The 18,994-nt window shown below is 43.2% G+C and overlaps 1 protein-coding gene across 13 annotated transcripts in view; it reads left to right on the top strand.

Annotated features, from left to right (window-relative positions):
• The window catches only part of RGS7 (regulator of G protein signaling 7), a gene marked incomplete at both ends in the record, with an annotated part of 259,392 nt that overhangs the window by 230,796 nt on the left and 9,602 nt on the right, over positions 1-18,994 (top strand). For 5 of the 13 annotated variants that reach the window (XM_081997372.1, XM_081997366.1, XM_081997373.1 and 2 more), the window contains one exon: positions 11,045-11,372. The exons of 1 other annotated variant lie outside the window; for it this stretch is intronic. In XM_081997372.1, the coding sequence (XP_081853498.1) occupies positions 11,045-11,095 (51 nt within the window). Of the gene's footprint in view, positions 1-77; positions 132-948; positions 1,296-11,044; positions 11,373-18,994 lie in introns of those variants that run through there. 7 more of the 13 variants (XM_081997371.1, XM_081997365.1, XM_081997375.1 and 4 more) reach the window with 3 other exon arrangements.

Raw genomic sequence — 18,994 nt, 5'->3', positions numbered from 1 at the left:
TTCTACTCCATGTTTTCTTGCTTTTTTTTTTCCCCTCCTTTTTCTTTTTGTTTCTTTTTTTTTATTTTAAATTTAAGTTGGAAAACACACTGGATCGTCGAACATCTTTTGAGAAATTCACACGCAATGTGGTAAGTTTGTTGCCTCGGAAGACTAGTAAATCTGATGGGACATCCTTCTCCCCCTCCTCCCCCCTGATCCCTACCTTCCCTTTTTGCTTCTCTAATCTGACAGTTAAAAGTGTATTTATCACAGTTTGTGAATCTTCCTAGGAATGACAGCTTTATAATGTGCTTTCATTACAACCCCTCCTCCCTAGTCCCTTTTCCACTGACGTCAGTAGTCACACATGGAGGAATGAACCTTTGGGAGCCATGATTTTGGCAACAGGAAGCATGAAATTATTCACTTTTTTTGTTTGGTGGTTTGGTTTTTTTTTAAATTGTAGTAAAGAACCTGTGAAAACCTGCTTGATGTTGTTCCTTCTTCTGGTGCCTCCCAAAATACTATGCACAGTTTGAATACATTGGATTTCCTTCCTGTCTCCTTTTCATTTTACTACAAAAGTGTTTGTCCCATTTTTTTCAATTGGACACAGGGAAAAATAAACAACAATAATTTCCCCATCTTCCTTAATGTCTAGCACAGCTTCTTCAGGATCAAAGAATTCATGCTGATGATGAGCAAGGGTTGAATTGGGATTTCATTTTGGTAATGGACTACAAGAACTGATTTTTTTTTTTTAATATATAATTTTCGAAAGCTATTTCATGAAGGTAAAAGAATTAAAGCTGGTAAATTTGCTGTGGGCATTGTCTTGCCACCTGCCAAAAGATCCACTGATTTCTTGATATGTGGGATTCTTTTTACTTATCCAGTTTCTTTGGAATTTTTTTTTTAACATTGTGAAAGTTCAAACTAAAGCATTCAACGCATTTATTTTTGTAGGGCAGAAACATCCCTATTTTCCCATGCCATAAAAACTGTACACCAACACTGAGGGCGAGCACTAACCTGTTATGAAAAGAGGTAGAAAGATCTTGGATTATACTTAAGTTTGTCTGCATTGTCTGTTGAATTGTGCAGGTGACGCTGCTGTGTGTGCGTGTGCGTCCGTGGCTTTTTCTGTGACCTGGTTAGTGGAGCTATGTGCGTTGAAATGAAAAATATGAGAGCTTTCAGCAAAGATCATGGTTTTTGTTTTTTAGTTTCTAGAGAAGGAGAAGCAGTTCTCAGAAACTGCCTCCTGTACAATGAGGCTCAAGAGTATTTCCTCAAGTATTTAAAATATATATATACTTTCTAGTGATCAAAAAAAAAGAAATAAATGCAGTGAAAGAACAAAGTTTTGTGAGGCTGTGGGAATATCTCACATGTTAAAACAAAACTGTAATTCTTTAACTACTTTTTTATAGGTAAAGGCTTCCTGTAATATGCTTTGAATCCACTGTAATCAGGAATAAATTTGGATTCAGTGGGACAAAGTCAATAAAGGACACTAAAAAGTAAATAAACAGCCACAAAGGAAACTATCCCAATGTTTGAAACAAAAACCCCTATATTTTGCATGGTGGTGTTGCCATAGCATGTTGCAGTGTGATTTGTGTGTTGTCTAAGCAGGTTGATCTATAAAACGACATTGTACATGATAACATTATACGTGATAATTCCATGATAATTCCATAGGAAGTTCCTTATTAAGTAAAGAGCCTATGTGCATAAAAGAGAATGTAGAGAGTAGGTAGGACCTCTGAGAGCCTGGCTTTTTCCCAGTCACAGTGCCTGGCACGCTGCAGTAACTACGTTTATTCATGGGAGTTTAAACAGCCCACAGATCAGGAACTGGTTATGGTAAGGAGTATGTAAATGGCTGGCTATGAGCAAAACGCCAAGCTGCAGGCAGATGTGAGGAGAATAAAACACAGGAAGGGTAAAAGTGAAGAGAGACTGGGAGACACTAAAATGACTCTCTGATAATCCCTCTCGGGGCAGCGTTGCTGATAAAACAGCAGTTCTGTGCACAAACACTGGAGCCTTATGCCCCGCAGGCATCCCCAGTTTTGTCCCCTAATCTCAGGGCAGAAGTACCAGAATAGCAGGATGCCAGAGACTGAAGGCAGGCCCAATAAACCAGCTGTGAGCTAGAAATGGGAACAAGGATTTCTAGATGTGTAGCATTAGTCCTTCTTCAGTAGAAGAGGAAGATTCTTTTTTCATGGAGCAAGCTGTAAAACAAAAAATGTGGCTTTGCTTTTCATCAAATTACTACCACCTGTGAATCCGGGTGGAGTCTGTCAAGTCGGGTCAGGTATGAAAGTAAAACATGTCACTGCTAGATCTATATTCTCTATTAGATTGGCAGCTCTGAGGCTTGCAAATTAATCCAAAATGTCAGGACACCCAAGTGCAAACCTTTTCTCCGAGACGACTGAATTCACATCACCCACTGCCCCAGGACCCCTTGCCACCAGGCATCCTTGTTCTTCCATTCTTGTTCTCAGTTATGATTACCTTATAATATGTAATTATCTACCTTAGTACAGTGGTTCCAACCAGCAGGGATGAGGGAAACATTTTTCAGAATACCCTATGTGGTACCGATTAACTTGTTCAACTGTGAAGTGAGGGGCTGTGGTATAGATCTGTTCTTTTGATTAATACAGAAAATAGGTGTGAAACAGGTCTTCTACAACCTGGATAAATGTTGTCATCTCTGAATGATTTAGTAAGATGAAATTTACAGTTTCTCTTCTCCTCTGATAGTTTAGAAAATTTAGACTATTTTTCACTGGTTTTTTTCTCACGTATATCAAAGTGGGTTTGTATTGAACTAAATTAGACCTCAGTTTTTACCATTTGAATTGTTTAAAAAACCCAGTAACCTTGGTTGTGTCTAGGGACTGAACCTGAGAGGATTACCTTGTAATTCATAACCTGATTTGTTAAGACAGAGACTATAAGAGACTCCTGATCAGTGATGATTGAAAGTGGGTTATACTTGGTACAGAAAACGTTCGTTAAACTAAAAAGATTAGAAACTTTGTAAGGGAAATCCCTCTGTACTATTCCTTGAATTAAGTGGAAATAACCTAATATAGAGTCATTATTCTAGGCTGATGGAGAAAAAATAAAAGTGGAGCTATATACACAAAAAACTCCTAGGCTCAGCTTGGCATTTCTTTGACATTGGAGAGTTTTCTTTCCGGAAAAGTTGGTGCACTTTATGAAAGCCCTAAATGCTCAGCTTAAAAAGATTGGCTATTTAGCTTGCTCAGTAGATTTTATAGTGCAAAATTGCTAATGCCTTTGGCAGTCCACAACAGACAGCATGAACAGTGCTAAAAACAGGTCTGCATTCACATGCAATATAGATAAAGTAATCGCAAACGGGCATTTGCTATATGTAATATTTATTACCGAACACTTTATAGTTTGTCTCTGAGTAGTAAGCACAGCTATTCTTGGTTTGCCTCACTCAGTCACACTCCTAGCTATAGTGTGAAAATACAGAGCACATACACTTCAGCACTACTGGAACGCTGCGGTTGGGGGAGTGCATTGCCTTGGAGTAACACCGGCAGCCACAAGTGTCGCAGCTCCGACTCAGAGGCGCAGGAAGAGGTGACAGTGTGCTCTGTGCTCCCCCCGGCCAGCTCAGCCCCTCAGGTTCTCTTTGGCAATAATTAAGGTCTAGTCACCTGCAGCTCACCAAGGAGGTGAGTAGGGAAGATGATAAAGGTGTAAGTCAGGGAGCAGGAGAATCCCATTGCTTGCCACAGAAGTAGAGAGGGGGAAATCAGCTGTTTCTGTGGCATTTAAAGACTGAAATCCTCCTGAGGAATTGCCATGGAGGAAAAAATCCTTATTTAAAAAAAAAAAAAATCAGGAATCTTCCTCTACCTCAAGTACTAACATCTACATTACAGAGAAAAAAACAGGTGAATATGCGCTGATAATGTTGATAGGAACAACTTTAATTTCTCATGTGCATGCAGGATTTGTGACAGTGGCAGACTAGTAGTCTGGGCAGGACACCTCAGTGAGAGCTAGCCTGGTGCTTAGCTGCAAACACCAGTCTGGAAGCCTGAAACAAAAGGATCTCGTTTACAGGGGAGCGGGCTAATTCCATTTCCACCCCATGCAAATTACCGTGTCCCACCAGGAACCAAGTTAGCAGGGCAAGAAGGTGCAGTCTTGTTCCTCAGAGCTGCCTGGGGGGAGACACTCCAACATCACATGTTGATATCATGGCTTCAGGCACCACAACCAGTGACAGAAGTTCATCTGTTGTTGCCCAGTTATAGAGAAGGCAAAAAAATATCCTCGTTGCAAGCTTGTGATGTTTTATGGAAATACAGTCAGTACAAAACAGACCAAACTCAGTTCATATATGAAACTAGGGAGCCATCAGATGATAATTATCTTCACTCATAACCTCATAACCAAGACCCCATTTAATATCTCTGAGTTTAAAACCATTATATCTTACATTACCCATACCCTTTCCAGCTGTCTTCTCCCACTTAGCTGGAAGAACTTGCTTACAAGTGTCCTTTGATATTTTCCTCCTCCAGACCATTAACATTAGACCATTTCATGCGTGAGATGTGAAATGTGAAGGCCATTGAACAGAGCACACTTTTACTGAGGCACAGTCCAATGTCACTTAACATGACATAGCAAATTATGGTCTAGAGATGGAAATTAAAACTCATTAACAGCTTCTTCAGTTCTTATCAGTGGGGATAGACTTTTTAGATGCTTAAACCGGTGTAACCTCTTGTCATGTTAAAATCTGTCCCTTGATTGAGAAACAAAGCAGGTAATATATCAATTTCATCTGTTAATCAAGAAATTTTTCTGTATGGATAGGTAAAACTTAGACACACAAGAACCCTACAAAAGTCCATCTAGCCCTGAAATCCCACCAAGGGCTATATTTTTCTTGAGCATGGCATTGTGAATCAGCTTCAATGCAGTATCAACTGTGGGATCTCATGCTCAATGTACAGTCATGGAAGAAATCCAATTAGACTTTTGAATTTACTCACAGGTTGTTCCTAAAGTTTAAACTAGAAAATACCTAGTCAGGAAAAAAAAATCCCAAAGCTTCTTATTTGACAAATATAAAACAATAATAAAAATAGTAAGTATTTGTAGAAATGAAGGCTTTTTCCATTTTGGATGGCTTATTGATGTTTGACTAAAAAGAACTGACGATATATTGAAATTTTTAGTTTGGACTAGTAATTAGGCCAAAAATCTAGTTTCAGGGTTTTTTTAGGAATGAAGAAAATCCAAAAGAGCATCTGTAGGACCCAGCAGTGAGGACTGGCCTCCTTGCCCTGTTCTGCGGTGAGCGGAGCTCTGTGCTGGAAGTGAAGAGCTGAGGAGCAGCGCTTGCCCAGCCGGGCTCATCCGGGTGAGGGGCCAGCGCGCAGCTGCCCGGCATTAGGCTGGCGCCTGCCATTTCCCAGCTGGCAAACGTTTGCCCGAGTCTTAAGCTGTTTCCGGGAGCGAGAACTGCGGAGAGGTGTAGAAACCGGCAGAGTCAGGCCTGGGGCAAGCACGCTGAAACTATTTGGCTAGTGCATTGGTGCCTTGGGAAACCTTGTGTGTTACCCCGCGCGTCAGATGGTTATGCGAGCTCAAACTGCCCCATCTGGCAAGAATTTGTCGGTTAATCGCAAAAGAGAGCAGTTGACCCATAAATATAAAGAGGAGTGTGAAAGGAGAAGGAAATCGGGAGCACCGCACGATTTGGAAGGGGCCGAAACGGGAGCGCAGTCGCTCAGCCGCTGCCTCGCGCCGGGGAAGGCCGCGGCCCTGACGGGGAGGACGGGCGGACTGCAGGTCCCCGCCATGGGCAGGAGGGTCTTCCTGCATGTGCCACCGCTCAGCGCTGCGGCTGCGCTGACAACTCCTGCCCCAAAGTCAGGAAGCGCCAACCTCCTCCTCTTCCCCGCGTGCCCCAAAGTGAAGCACACCCGTGCAGGTGGCTGAGTGCCGCCTCCCGTGCTGCTGCGGCCGTGGAAGCAGGATCGCGGCCCGCCCAGGCCCGAGCGGTGCTAGAGCAAGTCCCCGGTGCTAGAGGAACAAGGGCTGCCCGATCTTGGAAGGGGACTTGCTGTTTCTGCTCCTGTGCCTCTCCAGATGCGCTCCTGTCGGGGGCTGGTTGTGGACCGGCCCCCTGCGCGGTGCAGCGCGGTGCCGGCCGAGCTGCCGGCGTGCTGTGGGGCTGTCGCACGTCAGCGGAGGTGGAACGGTGAGAGCAAGGAGGGCCGATTCTCGCCCTGCATCTCGTTTTGCTCCCGGCGGGGTTCACACTGTTCCTCCGTTACCCCCGGTCAGATGCGTGGAATTCTCAGTTCTGGTTATACCAGCATCAGTCCCGGGGAATCGCATCCATGCTGGCAATAACGAAACACAAAAACGGAGCCATTGAGGTTGCTTAGCAAAAAGGAAGAAAATTAATTTTCTAAAAGGAAAAGGCTTGATCTTCCTCTACCGTACATTTCGTATTGATTTCTTATAAGCCACATACACACGAGGCTGTTGCTGACTTGTTTGCTGGATTATTTGAGGTGTTAGTGTCATGTTGCATAAATAGGTCAGTCAGCAGGTTTGTATTTGGCAGCTCATAAATCTGCAGACGGTTTTCTAATTTTCCCCCTAAATTCTCTAAAAGTACAGTTGGAAGGACAACCCCATATTCACAGAATCACAGAATCACAGAATCACTAGGTTGGAAAGGACCTTTAAGATCATCAAGTCCAACCATTAATCCAGAACTACCATGTCCCCTAAACCATGTCCTGAAGCGCCACATCCACACGTTTTTTGAACACTTCCAGGGATGGCGACTCCACCACCTCCCTGGGCAGCCTGTTCCAATGCCTGACCACCCTCTCAGTGAAGAAATTTTTCCTAATATCCAATCTAAACCGCCCCTGGCACAACTTGAGGCCATTTCCTCTTGTCCTATCACTAGTTACTTGGGAGAAGAGACCAACACCCTCATCGCCACAACCCCCTTTCAGGTAGTTGTAGAGAGCGATAAGGTCTCCCCTCAGCCTCCTCTTCTCCAGACTAAACAACCCCAGTTCCCTCAGCCGCTCCTCATAAGACTTGTGCTCCAGACCCCTCACCAGCTTCGTTGCCCTTCTCTGGACACGCTCCAGCACCTCAACATCCTTCTTGTAGTGAGGGGCCCAAAACTGAACACAGGATTCAAGGTGCGGCCTCACCAGTGCCGAGTACAGGGGCACGATCACTTCCCTACTCCTGCTGGCCACACTATTCCTGATACAGGCCAGGACGCTGTTGGCCTTCTTGGCCACCTGGGCACACTGCCGGCTCATATTCAGCCGGCTGTCAACCAGCACACCCAGGTCCCTTTCCGCCAGGCTGCTCTCCAGCCACTCCTCCCCAAGCCTGTAGCATTGCATGGGGTTGTTGTGGCCAAAGTGCAGGACCCGGCACTTGGCCTTATTAAACCTCATACAGTTGACCTCTGCCCATCGATCCAGCCTGTCCAGATCCCTCTGCAGAGCCCTGCTACCCTCCAGCAGATCAACACTCCCACTCAACTTGGTGTCATCTGCAAACTTACTGAGGGAGCACTCAATTCCCTCATCCAGATCATCTACAAAGATATTGAACAAGACTGGTCCCAGAACCGAACCCTGGGGAACACCACTCGTGACCGGCCGCCAGCCGGATTTAATGCCATTCACCACAACTCTCTGGGCTCGGCCATCCAGCCAGTTCTTTACCCAGCGAAGAGTAAACCCGTCTAAGCCACAAGCCGCCAGTTTCTCCAGGAGAATGCTGTGGGAGACGCTGTCAAAGGCTTTTACTTTACTTTACTATATTAAACAGCTAATGCACTAAGGCAGGGACACGAACACTGAGGCCAATTGATTTTGCATTCTTAGACATACTTGCTCACTCCAGGGGCTCTGCCACCTCCTCATACTCTGACTCCCTTCTCAGGGTACATGCGGGGGTTTCATTTTAGCTTATGTATTATTAGTAAAATTGTTAAATAGTTTCAATTCGTATGTCCAAAGTGCACCAATACAGCCAAAAATCCTAATCCTGCTTAGAATTTGGCCATATACTTCTAAACGTTGATGACAAGAATATATGGAACACATTAAGGGTCTCCTTTTCATTCTTCAGACAAACATCTACTACTTCTTCCATCTTTTTTTCCAATTGTTCTTTAATCTCATTAGCAAAGGAAATGTTTTCCTCTGTGTGATGACTCTCATGCTACACCTCTCAAAACTGGCCAGTTAGATGTAGTTCCCCAAATCAAAATTTGGCTCATGGAAATGCCATTAACATTGTATCTGAAAGAAATAGCTGGGCTCAGCTCTTGTATTATGACCCACAAAGGATGATCCTTACATCAGTCTGTAAATTGAGTAACTCTGGAAATCTCCTAGAAGTGGTAATTACAAAATCCTACCGTACAGAGCTAGAGTATACTCTGGAACAGAGTTTGAAAGAAATATTCTGTAAACTGGAAAAAATCCTTGCAGATCTGAATAAGAAAGAAGGTGAGATGATTCTGGTTTTGGAGCTGCTATGGATTCTGTGTATTAAAAGCTTATTTTCCCAATCAGAGAACTAAGTATGATTCAGAATAAACATGGAAGAAGATCTCTTAAGGAGGGTGTATCGTCTAAGCTGTCACTTTTTCCAACTATAAGATAAATTACAACTAATACCTGGGAAAAAAGCATATGTTATTGCCGATCAGATGGAGACTCCCTATCTTTAAGAAGTGTAATATTCTCTGAGGCAGGGAGGGGAGGTGGAGGAGAGGACCATCTAGAGAAATCCTGATCACTCTAGGTCTTAGGAGGAAAAACTCACTGTGTCTCTAGGGGAAAATTCAAGTATGTAGAATAAGATTAGAAAAGTCAGATCTACAAACGAATAACTAGTTTTCGGCCTGCTTTTAGGTCAAAACTTCCCTGTTTATGTGGTATCACAATTTATTCCTGAGATGCTAGAATTTGGTTATGGTTCATCTATGTCAATTCCAGGGAATTTACAACTCCTAAATAATCAATTCTTGCAGAGAAGAATAAAAAATATTTCACAGATCTTATCCCAAAACAAGAGCTTGCGCAGCTTTCCAGTGTGGTATTGAGCAAATTGTTTTAATAACTAATAGGGAGCTCCTAGTTTCCGTGTTTTAATTAACTGGTTTATGCAGTTCAGTGCTAAAGGGAACTCATACATTTTTATAAAAAGTAGCCAGGCCTGTAGACCTGTAAGTTCAAGCACAAATCACTTCATCAAAGGCAGAGATAAACGTACGCTCAATATTTTCCTAGGTTATGTTCAAGGCTGACAATCATGAATCACCTAACAAAACACTTAATTTTGGACATGCTGTTTTAAATTGTATCCCAGTGCCGCACAGCTGTTGAGACTTTTTTGACTATTTAAAAAGAAAAAAGGTCTTACTATAACAGCTTACCTGTTTCATTAGAGGAAAACATAATTTAAGGCTTAACAAGTGTCAAGAAGCTGTGAATTTAACGTGGCTAGAAAATGGCAGAGTTAAAGCTAGGCACAGGGAAGAGAGCGTGCCAGGAATGACACTTTCTATCTTTCGAAGAAAGGAGCATTAATATTGTCAGGTGATATGGTGATCCTGATGGATGAGCAGTCTAACCCAACATTGCAGAACATGAGTTCCCTTCAAAATGATATTGTAGGGAAAATATTCATCCTAATTTGTTCAACTTGTATTTCAGAGCGCAGGGAATAAAATAGTTATTCTCCCTTTTGTGAAGACCCACTCTGATATATTGCATTTGACCGAATGCTCGAAACCAACTTGCAGATCCCTGTGAGCATAAATGTAATTGATAATGACAATAGATGTTAAATTGTGTAATTCCACTGAGTTATAATACCGCAGATGACTTAACAACTCATTGATATGGCAGAACAATTTTATTTGCCATTTACTGCAGAAAATGTAGCATCTCTCCATAGTTACAGTATTTCTTACTGTAGTCTCCTTGAAATCAGTTTGATTTTTCTGAGTTGTGCACTTCTAATGAACAATGTAATGAATGTAAGTATTAAATATCTAACTGGAGAGTTAGACAGAGACACTTGTTATTTAATGTTTTATGATCTCTTTATGTCACGTTATCAGGGTATGCCTGTGGTATTTTGAAGAGTGATGTAAGCTTGCTGTGCCAGCTCCGCCTCTGTTGGACCAGAGCCACAGTAGGATGGCCCTAGGAGATCTAACTCCTTTTATGCGGTTTCATGGCTTTTGTCTGGCTCAGATAAAGCTCAGATCTGTCTGACATATGCCATAGTGACATACCCTACACCATCCTCTTCACACCGTAGACCTAACTCATGTGAGACGGCCATTATAGCTTATTAAAAGAACTCGCTAAAAAACTGAAACCGCATTCTTGCAACAGGAGGAACAATGAGGAAAATAGCAATGTGGAAATCCAAACACCTTCAAAGCAGCACTATGCAGTCACATGTAATATACCTGACCCATGTTCCTTATAAACAGTAACTACGCGCTCAGCAAACTGATAGCTGCGTTCATGGAAAAGCTGCTTTCCTGCCTATATGCAATCTGCCTCTTATTTTCTCACCTGAACTTTAAAGTAGCTTTTTCTCTTCTGTGGCAGAGCTACTGCAGTTTGCACATTCATCTTCGTAGCACAAGGCCCTCTCGCTTCTTCAAGTTCTGGGTATGACTGACAGCAAAAACCTCAGCGTTAGTTTCTCATCAGCCAAAACCAACCTCATTCAAAAATGGCCTTTAAATTTGCTGACTTACTCTGCGAGACAGTCTGGCTGGCTGGCAGTGCAGGTGCTTCAGCGTAAGGGCTTCCTGTGGTTTAAGATTTGACAGAGTCCAGTTGGTGCCCCTAGTTATTTGACAGTGATGTGGCAACGCTAAGTGGTTGCTGGTGAACAGGTTTGCAGTGATCATGCCTCTGTTTTCTGTTTTTGTTTTTTGTTTTTATCTTTTCCTCAGGGGAAATCGCTCACATCAAAGAGGTTAACCAGTCTAGTGCAGTCCTACTAAAAGGATCACCTTGTAGCATGGAAGCAGACTCAAATCATTATACATACTTTGTAGCTCACTGATTGCCTGACTCAGAGGACAGTAGAACAAGATGTTGCATGAGCAAGGACCTGACTTGTTTTCTTTTGTGTATACTAAGGCATTACAGACTCCGAGGGACTCTCTAGCCTTTCGATGCCTCCATTTCGAAAACTGTCTGCTCACTTCCTCCTTCATATCAAGCTGGATCTGTGTCTTTTTATTTTCTGCAAGCTCAAGTACAGTGAAAAAAAAGCTTCTGCTAGGCACAGTTTATTAAAAAAATACGTCAGTCAAAAACCGGAAGAAATGTAAAAAATGAATATATTAATAAATATACATATGGCATCACATTTATTGCACAATGAGTTAGCACAGAAGGTTTCATTTCACTGATGTATTCACATTGAGAAAGAAAGCCTGTGTCTTTGTCTGTTGTCTGTATATTCTCTGTTAATGTTTCTTGCATTTATTTTTATACCATATTTAAAAAAGAACACCTTTTACTCCAGATGTATTAAAGTTGATCCTTTCTCTGTAAATTTGTGTATGTTTATATTGTTTTTTTCTCTTTCATTAAAAGATGCAGAATCTCTTTCCTTTGGGAAGTTTGAGATTTTAATAAATTTAATATTGAATCTGAAGATTAGTCAAGAGCAAAATCATCCCCCAAAGTTACACACCTTGTGCTTTCTAAAAAGTGACATGAAACAGCATTTTCTTTCTCTCGGTGACACCGAATCAAACACACTTTCTCGATAATCATTTACTTTTTCTTTTTATCAAGCTAGCAGCAGAGAGACCTCTCCAGCTTGCTCATCATCCCATAAGCAAACCTTTCGTTAAGCTAGCCCCATTCTGCAGCAGCGCAGCCCGCGCAGCCTTTCGGTCGCTACCCGAGACCGGGTCGACTGAACTGCATTTCCTTAGGAACGAACACGAACAAAGCCGGCTGAGAACGCAAGCGCATTAGAACTTGCTAAATAGGCAGGATGGTGTTTCTTTCTCCTTGCTTTCACTTTGGGTACAATGCAACAGCGTAAGCTGAAAAAGTGGTGGTTTGGGAGTGCTGAGTATACTGTCTGCAGAGCAAACCTCGGGTAGGGAGGCAGGAGGCTGTCGTTTTAACTCAAGGGCTCTACGCAGGTGTCCTGTTGTGCGTCTGCTGCCGAGGTTACTCACACAGAGACCTACTGGCAGATTTATGAGAGCATGTGGCCGTTGCCCGTGAGGCAGCAGATACGGAGCTTCTGAAGCTAAACTGACCTGGAACCAGAAATCTCTGCTTGACCCTGGGAAACAGCCCTTTTGACTGAGAGGGATGATGGAACGATAAGTAGGCAGAATCTCTGAGCAGAAAAGCAATGATGGGAACTAAGTCGAACGACAAAATGCTGACACCTCCAGGGCATCGCAGGGCACATAGGACAAGCAAGCCTCTTCAGCAAGGCACAGGATAGACTCAGGGCGGCCAGCTCCGGTACCATCTGTCGTACTGCCTTTGCTTTGATATTGAGAAAGAGGAATCTTGTTTCAAAGGGACTAACAAAGCTAGAAGTGCACCCCCCCCCCCAAAAAAAAAAAAAAAAGTGGGACAGTCATAGACACAATCAGACAATACATTTGAATACATTAATGCTAGAGTAATTTCATTTAACATCAGATACCTACCTGAACTGTTGCTGCTTGGGACAGGGCTGCTGCGTGGAGCAGCTGTGGCAGAAGGGAGCTGAGCTGCCTTTCCTCTGCAGGGAGCCCTCGCCGCTCCGCTGGCGCTGCCAGTAGCCTGCTGCAGCCGTGGCCCCAGCCGCAGCACCTCTAAAGAGGTGGTCTGAATGAACTCAGGACCAAACACGTTATAAATCACCATGAATGGCTGTTCCCCAGGTTTTTGCTCGGTTGGGGTTTCTGGAGGTTGGGGATTTTTGTTTGTTCTTTGCTTTCACATGCCACTGCATTTCTTCTAGCTAGGACAACAATCAGTGCTTTAAAGTGTCTCCGTTTTTGTTAGCACGATTCTACTAAGCTTTTATCAGAAAACACTGGAAATGCCCCATGAGGGTTTGATTTTATCGAGCTTCTTCTAGGTCAACTCAAAATATTCACAGTCTAGGGAGACCAGATGAATTTTAATAAATAGCCACAATGAGCCCCAGATCTTAAACTCTGAGATTTAATTTTCCTTTACCACAGAAATGCAAGCTCTGAGGCACGAACTTGGGGCCAGGCAATCCACAGAAATTTGAGCTCTGTTTCACTTCTCAGTGCCAAATAGAGATATTTATTTCCAAGCTCCTGCTGCCACCAATTGCATCAGCTGGTATATTGCCTGCTTTGCCCTAGGAGTTAACTAATTAGATACCAGTGTCTTCTTTGAAGAATCACTCCCTCCTAATAACTAATGTTTCGAATTCATGCATTAGTTATTTCACACAACTTTACCCAAAGTAATTTTTTTTTTCTCAAAATCACTTTGCAACACCAGCTGGCGAATAAAAAGATGTGGAGCAGAGCATTTGTATTCCTGAAGCCATTTTGCAATTATTCTAGTTCTTTCCTTTCAATAAATACGAAGTCTGTATTGAATGGATGTCTTTTCCTGTATTTGCACAGGATTTAATGCAACGTCTGTAAAGTAAAAATATGCATTATTAATAAGGATTTCAAAGTAGTCAGGGAGCTGTATTAAGGTTTCATGTGAGCATAGTTTCAAGTGATGCAACTCTACTGTGAGTGAATTTGGCCCAAACAGACCAAATAAAATCTGTTCTAGAAACCAACTGATATTTAAAGGATTTGTTTGCAACCTTTTGATACATCACCTGATCACTGTCATCTGCCAGTGCTGCAATACTGGGACTGGAAACTCCAAGTAGGGGCAAACTTCCTTTTACTTCACCACAAAGGAGAGAGGAATGTTTGTTTCCAAATTTATATGAAGAGCCACATCTAAGATTTAAGATATCTCAGATTAAGGCATACTTGTGCAACCACCAAACAGCTGAAGTATGACTTTGGTTACACAATGATATGCCCGTTAGGAATTTCAGTGAGGCCACGAGTCTGCCGAGGAAAAAAAGAACTGGGAGAGAAACCCAGTCTGCAGGGTGCACATTTCTTGTTTACTGGGGAAGAGCCACCAGTCAGTGCCTCCTGGCTCCTCCCAGCAAGCTGAAAACACTCTCTGTTGGGGGTTATTAATTGTAATATTCATTAAAATAACCATTTGGAGCTGGGACCTTGAGTGTGGCAGCTGGTGTTCATCAGACAGTCTCTTTCCTATTGCATCCTCATGTGCATAAAACAGCTCTTAAACCTACCAGAGAAAGAAGTGTTTGCTGGTGCTGCTGCACCCTTGAGGCGGTTTTGTGCTCCCAGACCAGCCTGGGAAGGAAAAGGGCTCGTGGGAGAGATGGGAGCTTCCCTGGCACCTACCTGACAACAGTAAAATACTCACCCATTCTTCCCTAAGGTGCAATTGAAAACTGCCCTTCAACCCTACAAAACCAAAGCGGGAGGAAAAAGGCCCGAAACAGTGACGAGAGAAATTGCAAACGGCTGAGCTGAAACAGTAGTGGAGACTGGCCAAAAACTAACGAGCTGAAGGTGAATATAGGAGTAAGAAATGGGAATTAGTTGGGGCAACCAGAACTGAACCGACAAGGGAGGAGAACTGGGGCACTGAGTAATTAGGAGCAAGGGAGGCTGAATGCAGCTGGCGGATTGCCAGCCTGTTGGCCACGGCCAGGCAGAGTTGGAATCAAAACCCAAAAAGTCAGACAGGATCAGCTGTGGCTGGCCCTTTAAAACCCCCAAATGACATCTTTTCATCTAGAAAGCAATTAATAACAAGTATCTAGAACTGCTTTTTTCAAATTTCACCCCTAAGTTTGTTTGAAATCGTGACACACGAACACCAAATAGTCCCCCATGAAATAACAAATAGGAGGGACAAAAAAAGTTCCAGAAAATGAGCTCTATAGGAATGCATTTAAGATGTTTATTTATTTAACAAAAAATAAAGCCAAAGAAGACAACTAAAGTGAGGGAAAGCTGTTTTCTTTAATTAACTGGAATGAGGAGTTGGGAATGACCAGTGATTTATTTGTGGCTCTTCCAATTATTTATCTTTATGCCAAGTGATTAAAACTGCTCTTTGAATTTAGATTTTTTAATGACCGTGTTTTTAACGCCCCTTCTAGCTAGAAATGTTGTGCACGGAATTAACACCGGACTTGTTAACTTAGGTGCATAAAACACAGGAATTTTGCTAAAAGGAAGTTAATAGCTATAGGGACCTATATAAAATAAGGTTTTAATCCCACGATGTTAAAGGGAAATTATCAACAGTTTCTTTGAACATATTCTATGTCCACAGTTCATTTAAGCAAGTTACTAAGCGGTTGAGACTCATACCAGTCCGCCTTTGGATCTGACTCTGCTGAACAGGTCAATGCTTTTGTCCCCCGCGAGCGGGAGATCGGCTGGACTCCCAGTATCAGAGAGGCGGAGGGGAAGAGAGGCCAGGCTCCCCCTCCTCGTGCCATTCGGGACTGTGGAGTCCTCAGGTGACACCTGTACAAATAAATGGGTTTTGTTTGTACCGACATCAGCTTGAGGCCTGCAAGGTCTCTCCAGGCAGTCATGCCACAGCAAAGTCGTTTTCCTAATATCTAAACTACATCTTCTTTGCTTCAGTTTATCCCTTTATTTTTGACCAGGCTGCTACAATGACTATAATAAAGTGTTCCCTACCTTTTTCCTCAAATACGTAAATGGCCGTTGCAAAGCTGCAGCCTCCTTTAGTTTTCTCACCGGTGCTGCCCGGTGTGTTGCGTGACTTCGCTGCTCTCCTCCGGGCGGGGGGTGGTACAGCTTTCCTGGGGGACAGTGCCCAGAGCAGGCTGCAGGATTCCACCCAGGTTTTGCAGGAGGAGGGCAGAGGATCGCTGTTGTACTTCTGCCGGTGCACGTAACTCCGGGGCTCGCCCGTTCCGCAGTGGTGGATTCACGACCATGATTCCGCGGCATGGTGATGCCCAGATCCTCTGCAGTAAAACGTAGATGGTTGCTCCCCGTTATGCGTAGCTGACTTTTCCCGGGTCAGGGAGGCGTCTTTGCTTGTCCATTGAGCAGCATCCTCGTTTTTCAGGCCATCTTTCTCTTTTCCTCGGGTCACCTTTCTTGTTTGATTCTAACCTGTGAATTACTTTTAGTCCTTTTACCTGCTGGTGTCTTTATGTGAGAGTGAGAGTGAGGAACCTGCTGGCCTGATCCTTTAACACAAATGCAGGAATGAGAGTGAGTACCGGCGTCACTATTTGCCGTAAGGGATCTGTATCTGTAAATTGTTAAGAGAAATTGCCATGACAATAAACTCTGAGAACCTGCTCCCATGTTAATGATAGTCCTTATTTACGAGTGTGGACACGGACAGTAAATATCAAACAATATTAAGACACGATTGTAAATGTTACCTTGTTAGTGGCATTTGCACAATTTTTATTGTACTTTTTCTTCTCTCATGAAATATATTCTGCTGCGTTCACCTTCATTGGTTCTTTTTTTGATTTGCCTAGATTTTGAAATCTCTAATTAGACTCACCACAGATGTCAGCTTTCAAAAGACATACTATTTACTACCCTTCCTCTTAACCTTGTGGTGACTTCTTCCACATGTGTATTGCATAAATGAAGCATGTCATTATTTATATAACTTTTCTGTCCACCTCTTTCCACCTTATTGCTGAGAGGAATGTATAACCTGAAATCTATGACCTTTTTTGAGTTCATTTCTTCTGATGCACTGTTCTTTATACTGCTCAACTTTTCTTTCAGACACCTTTTCTTCTCTCCCCACCTCCTCAGTAACACCTTTTTTAGGATTCTCCGTCTTTTGCCGTTCTTTCCTTTGTTCCTCTGATCCTCGCTCTGGTGATCCCTCCTGCATATTCCTCCGGTGCCCACTAATGCTCTTTACACTTACCTCCGCTGTTTTACCTTTCTTGGAATGGAAAGAAATCACAAAGGGAAAAAAAAAACAGAAAGTATTGAAGGAAAAGCAGGCCAGAGCTAGGGCCGGGTGGCTCTGCCTTTCCCCTTCCCCACCCTGCTCCCAGCAGCTCTCCACCCCTCCTCCAGCCATTGCTGCCCCCAAATCCCCTCTCTTTGAGATGTTGGTAGCGATTCAGACATAACCACACAAAGCTTTTTGGGGGAGAGGGCATAAATGTGGAATTTCATCAATGGATAGACTTCATTTTAAATGTTCTAGTGTTTTAAAAGGAGACACTAGAAGCAAAGTAAACTGCTGAAGATACAGTGCAGGCAATTAAATAGATAATGCTCAATTAATGATGGAATTGGTTTCCAGGAAGTTGGTTTTAGGAGACAGTTAAGTTTGTAATTCCTAAGCCAGTTTGGGTTGCTCCATTTCTCCTTCCTCCACCCCACCTGAATTACTTCAGCAACTTTGCTGGGTCCCTGGCTAGCAAGGCCTTGCCTACTCGCTCTTCTCTTGCTTTCCTTCTCAATGGTTTTCCTCATTCTTTTCTGTCGCTGATGCAAACCCCAGGCATGAGGGAGTAAGTGCAGCTGCTCTCCCACCGGTGCATTTGTGTGCAGGGGGGATTTTCACTTTTTTTTTTTTCCCCTGTAATGAGAACTCTTGAAATGTCAGACTTTCATTTTGTTCCAAAGGGCTTCTTCCCAGTGCAAGTCTTGTCATACAGACCCATATTGTCTACTTTTTCCACACACCTGTATATTATTGACATTCAGACATTTTATTGGGAATAAAAATAACAAAATCAACCCCTCCCAAAAACATGGAAGATCTGAACTTTTGATATTTCTTCCGCTGTTGGTCAGAGCTGACTGGAACAACAGTCAAACCAATTGACCTCTACTCTCTGCCCGGAACCCCATTGCCATGTTAGAACTGCACTTCAGGATGCCCATCTGCAAGGAGCGCTGAGCGTCTGCTGACCTTTCAGTGCCTCTGTTGGCATCTCCCACTGTTTCTTCCTGCCCCAAACTCTCAGCATACTTCCACTGAAATGAGAGATGTGAAACCTGGCTTTAAAGTTTAGTTACCCTTTGCTCAGCAGGTACGATTGTGCTTGCTAGCTGGATGTCAGTTGTGTCACCTTTTTGGTATGGTAAGGTGGGGTTAGTTTTTTCTGAAAGATGGTTTGGACTCATCCTGCCATTCCCTCCATCCCAGACCACATGATGTGCTGGGAATGCACTTTTGCCTTTAGAAAGCTTTTGAGGGCAACTTCTTTCCACCAGCGGCACGAACTAGGGAGAGTGTCTTTGATCACATTGTATTTTTTAATGAGAAAGAAAAGAACGAGGGTTTGGAGGCCAGAAGACCTTGACAAATAAAAAAGAGAGAGAAAGAGAGAGAAGAAGGAGTCATAAAAATACAAAAGAGCATAAAAATAACAGCTGGGATAGTGACAGCAGGGCCCACCACCACCATCTCATTACGGCTATTACCTACTTTCTGTATCCTGAGAGCGCTCACGGAGAGCCGCCGACCTCCTGCTCTGTGTGTTTGATGCTGTGATCAGCGAAGCATCAGGAGTAAGCAGAAGAGGAGAGAGAGACAACAGGACACGCATGTGTTTGGTGGCACTGCCTGACCTGGAGCTCAGCACTGGGAAATAAAAGACTGAACATTGAGAAGACAGGAGGACTTTGATCTACATACCCTTCAAGCTATGCAGAGCCCGCTGCTTTTGTTTTCCATCTCAGTAAAGACTTTGAATGTGCTGCCCCATCTACATTGTGTAAAACAAACAAACAAAAGAAGACAGACGGGCAAGAAGAAAAGGTCTTTACATGCCCAAGGTGGTGAAGAAGACTAATATTGCC

The sequence above is a fragment of the Phaethon aethereus genome (genome assembly GCF_964289735.1).
Source record: "Phaethon aethereus genome assembly, chromosome: 3".
NCBI classification, from domain to species: Eukaryota; Metazoa; Chordata; class Aves; order Phaethontiformes; family Phaethontidae; genus Phaethon; species Phaethon aethereus.
This window is presented reverse-complemented; position numbering and strand designations above follow the sequence as displayed.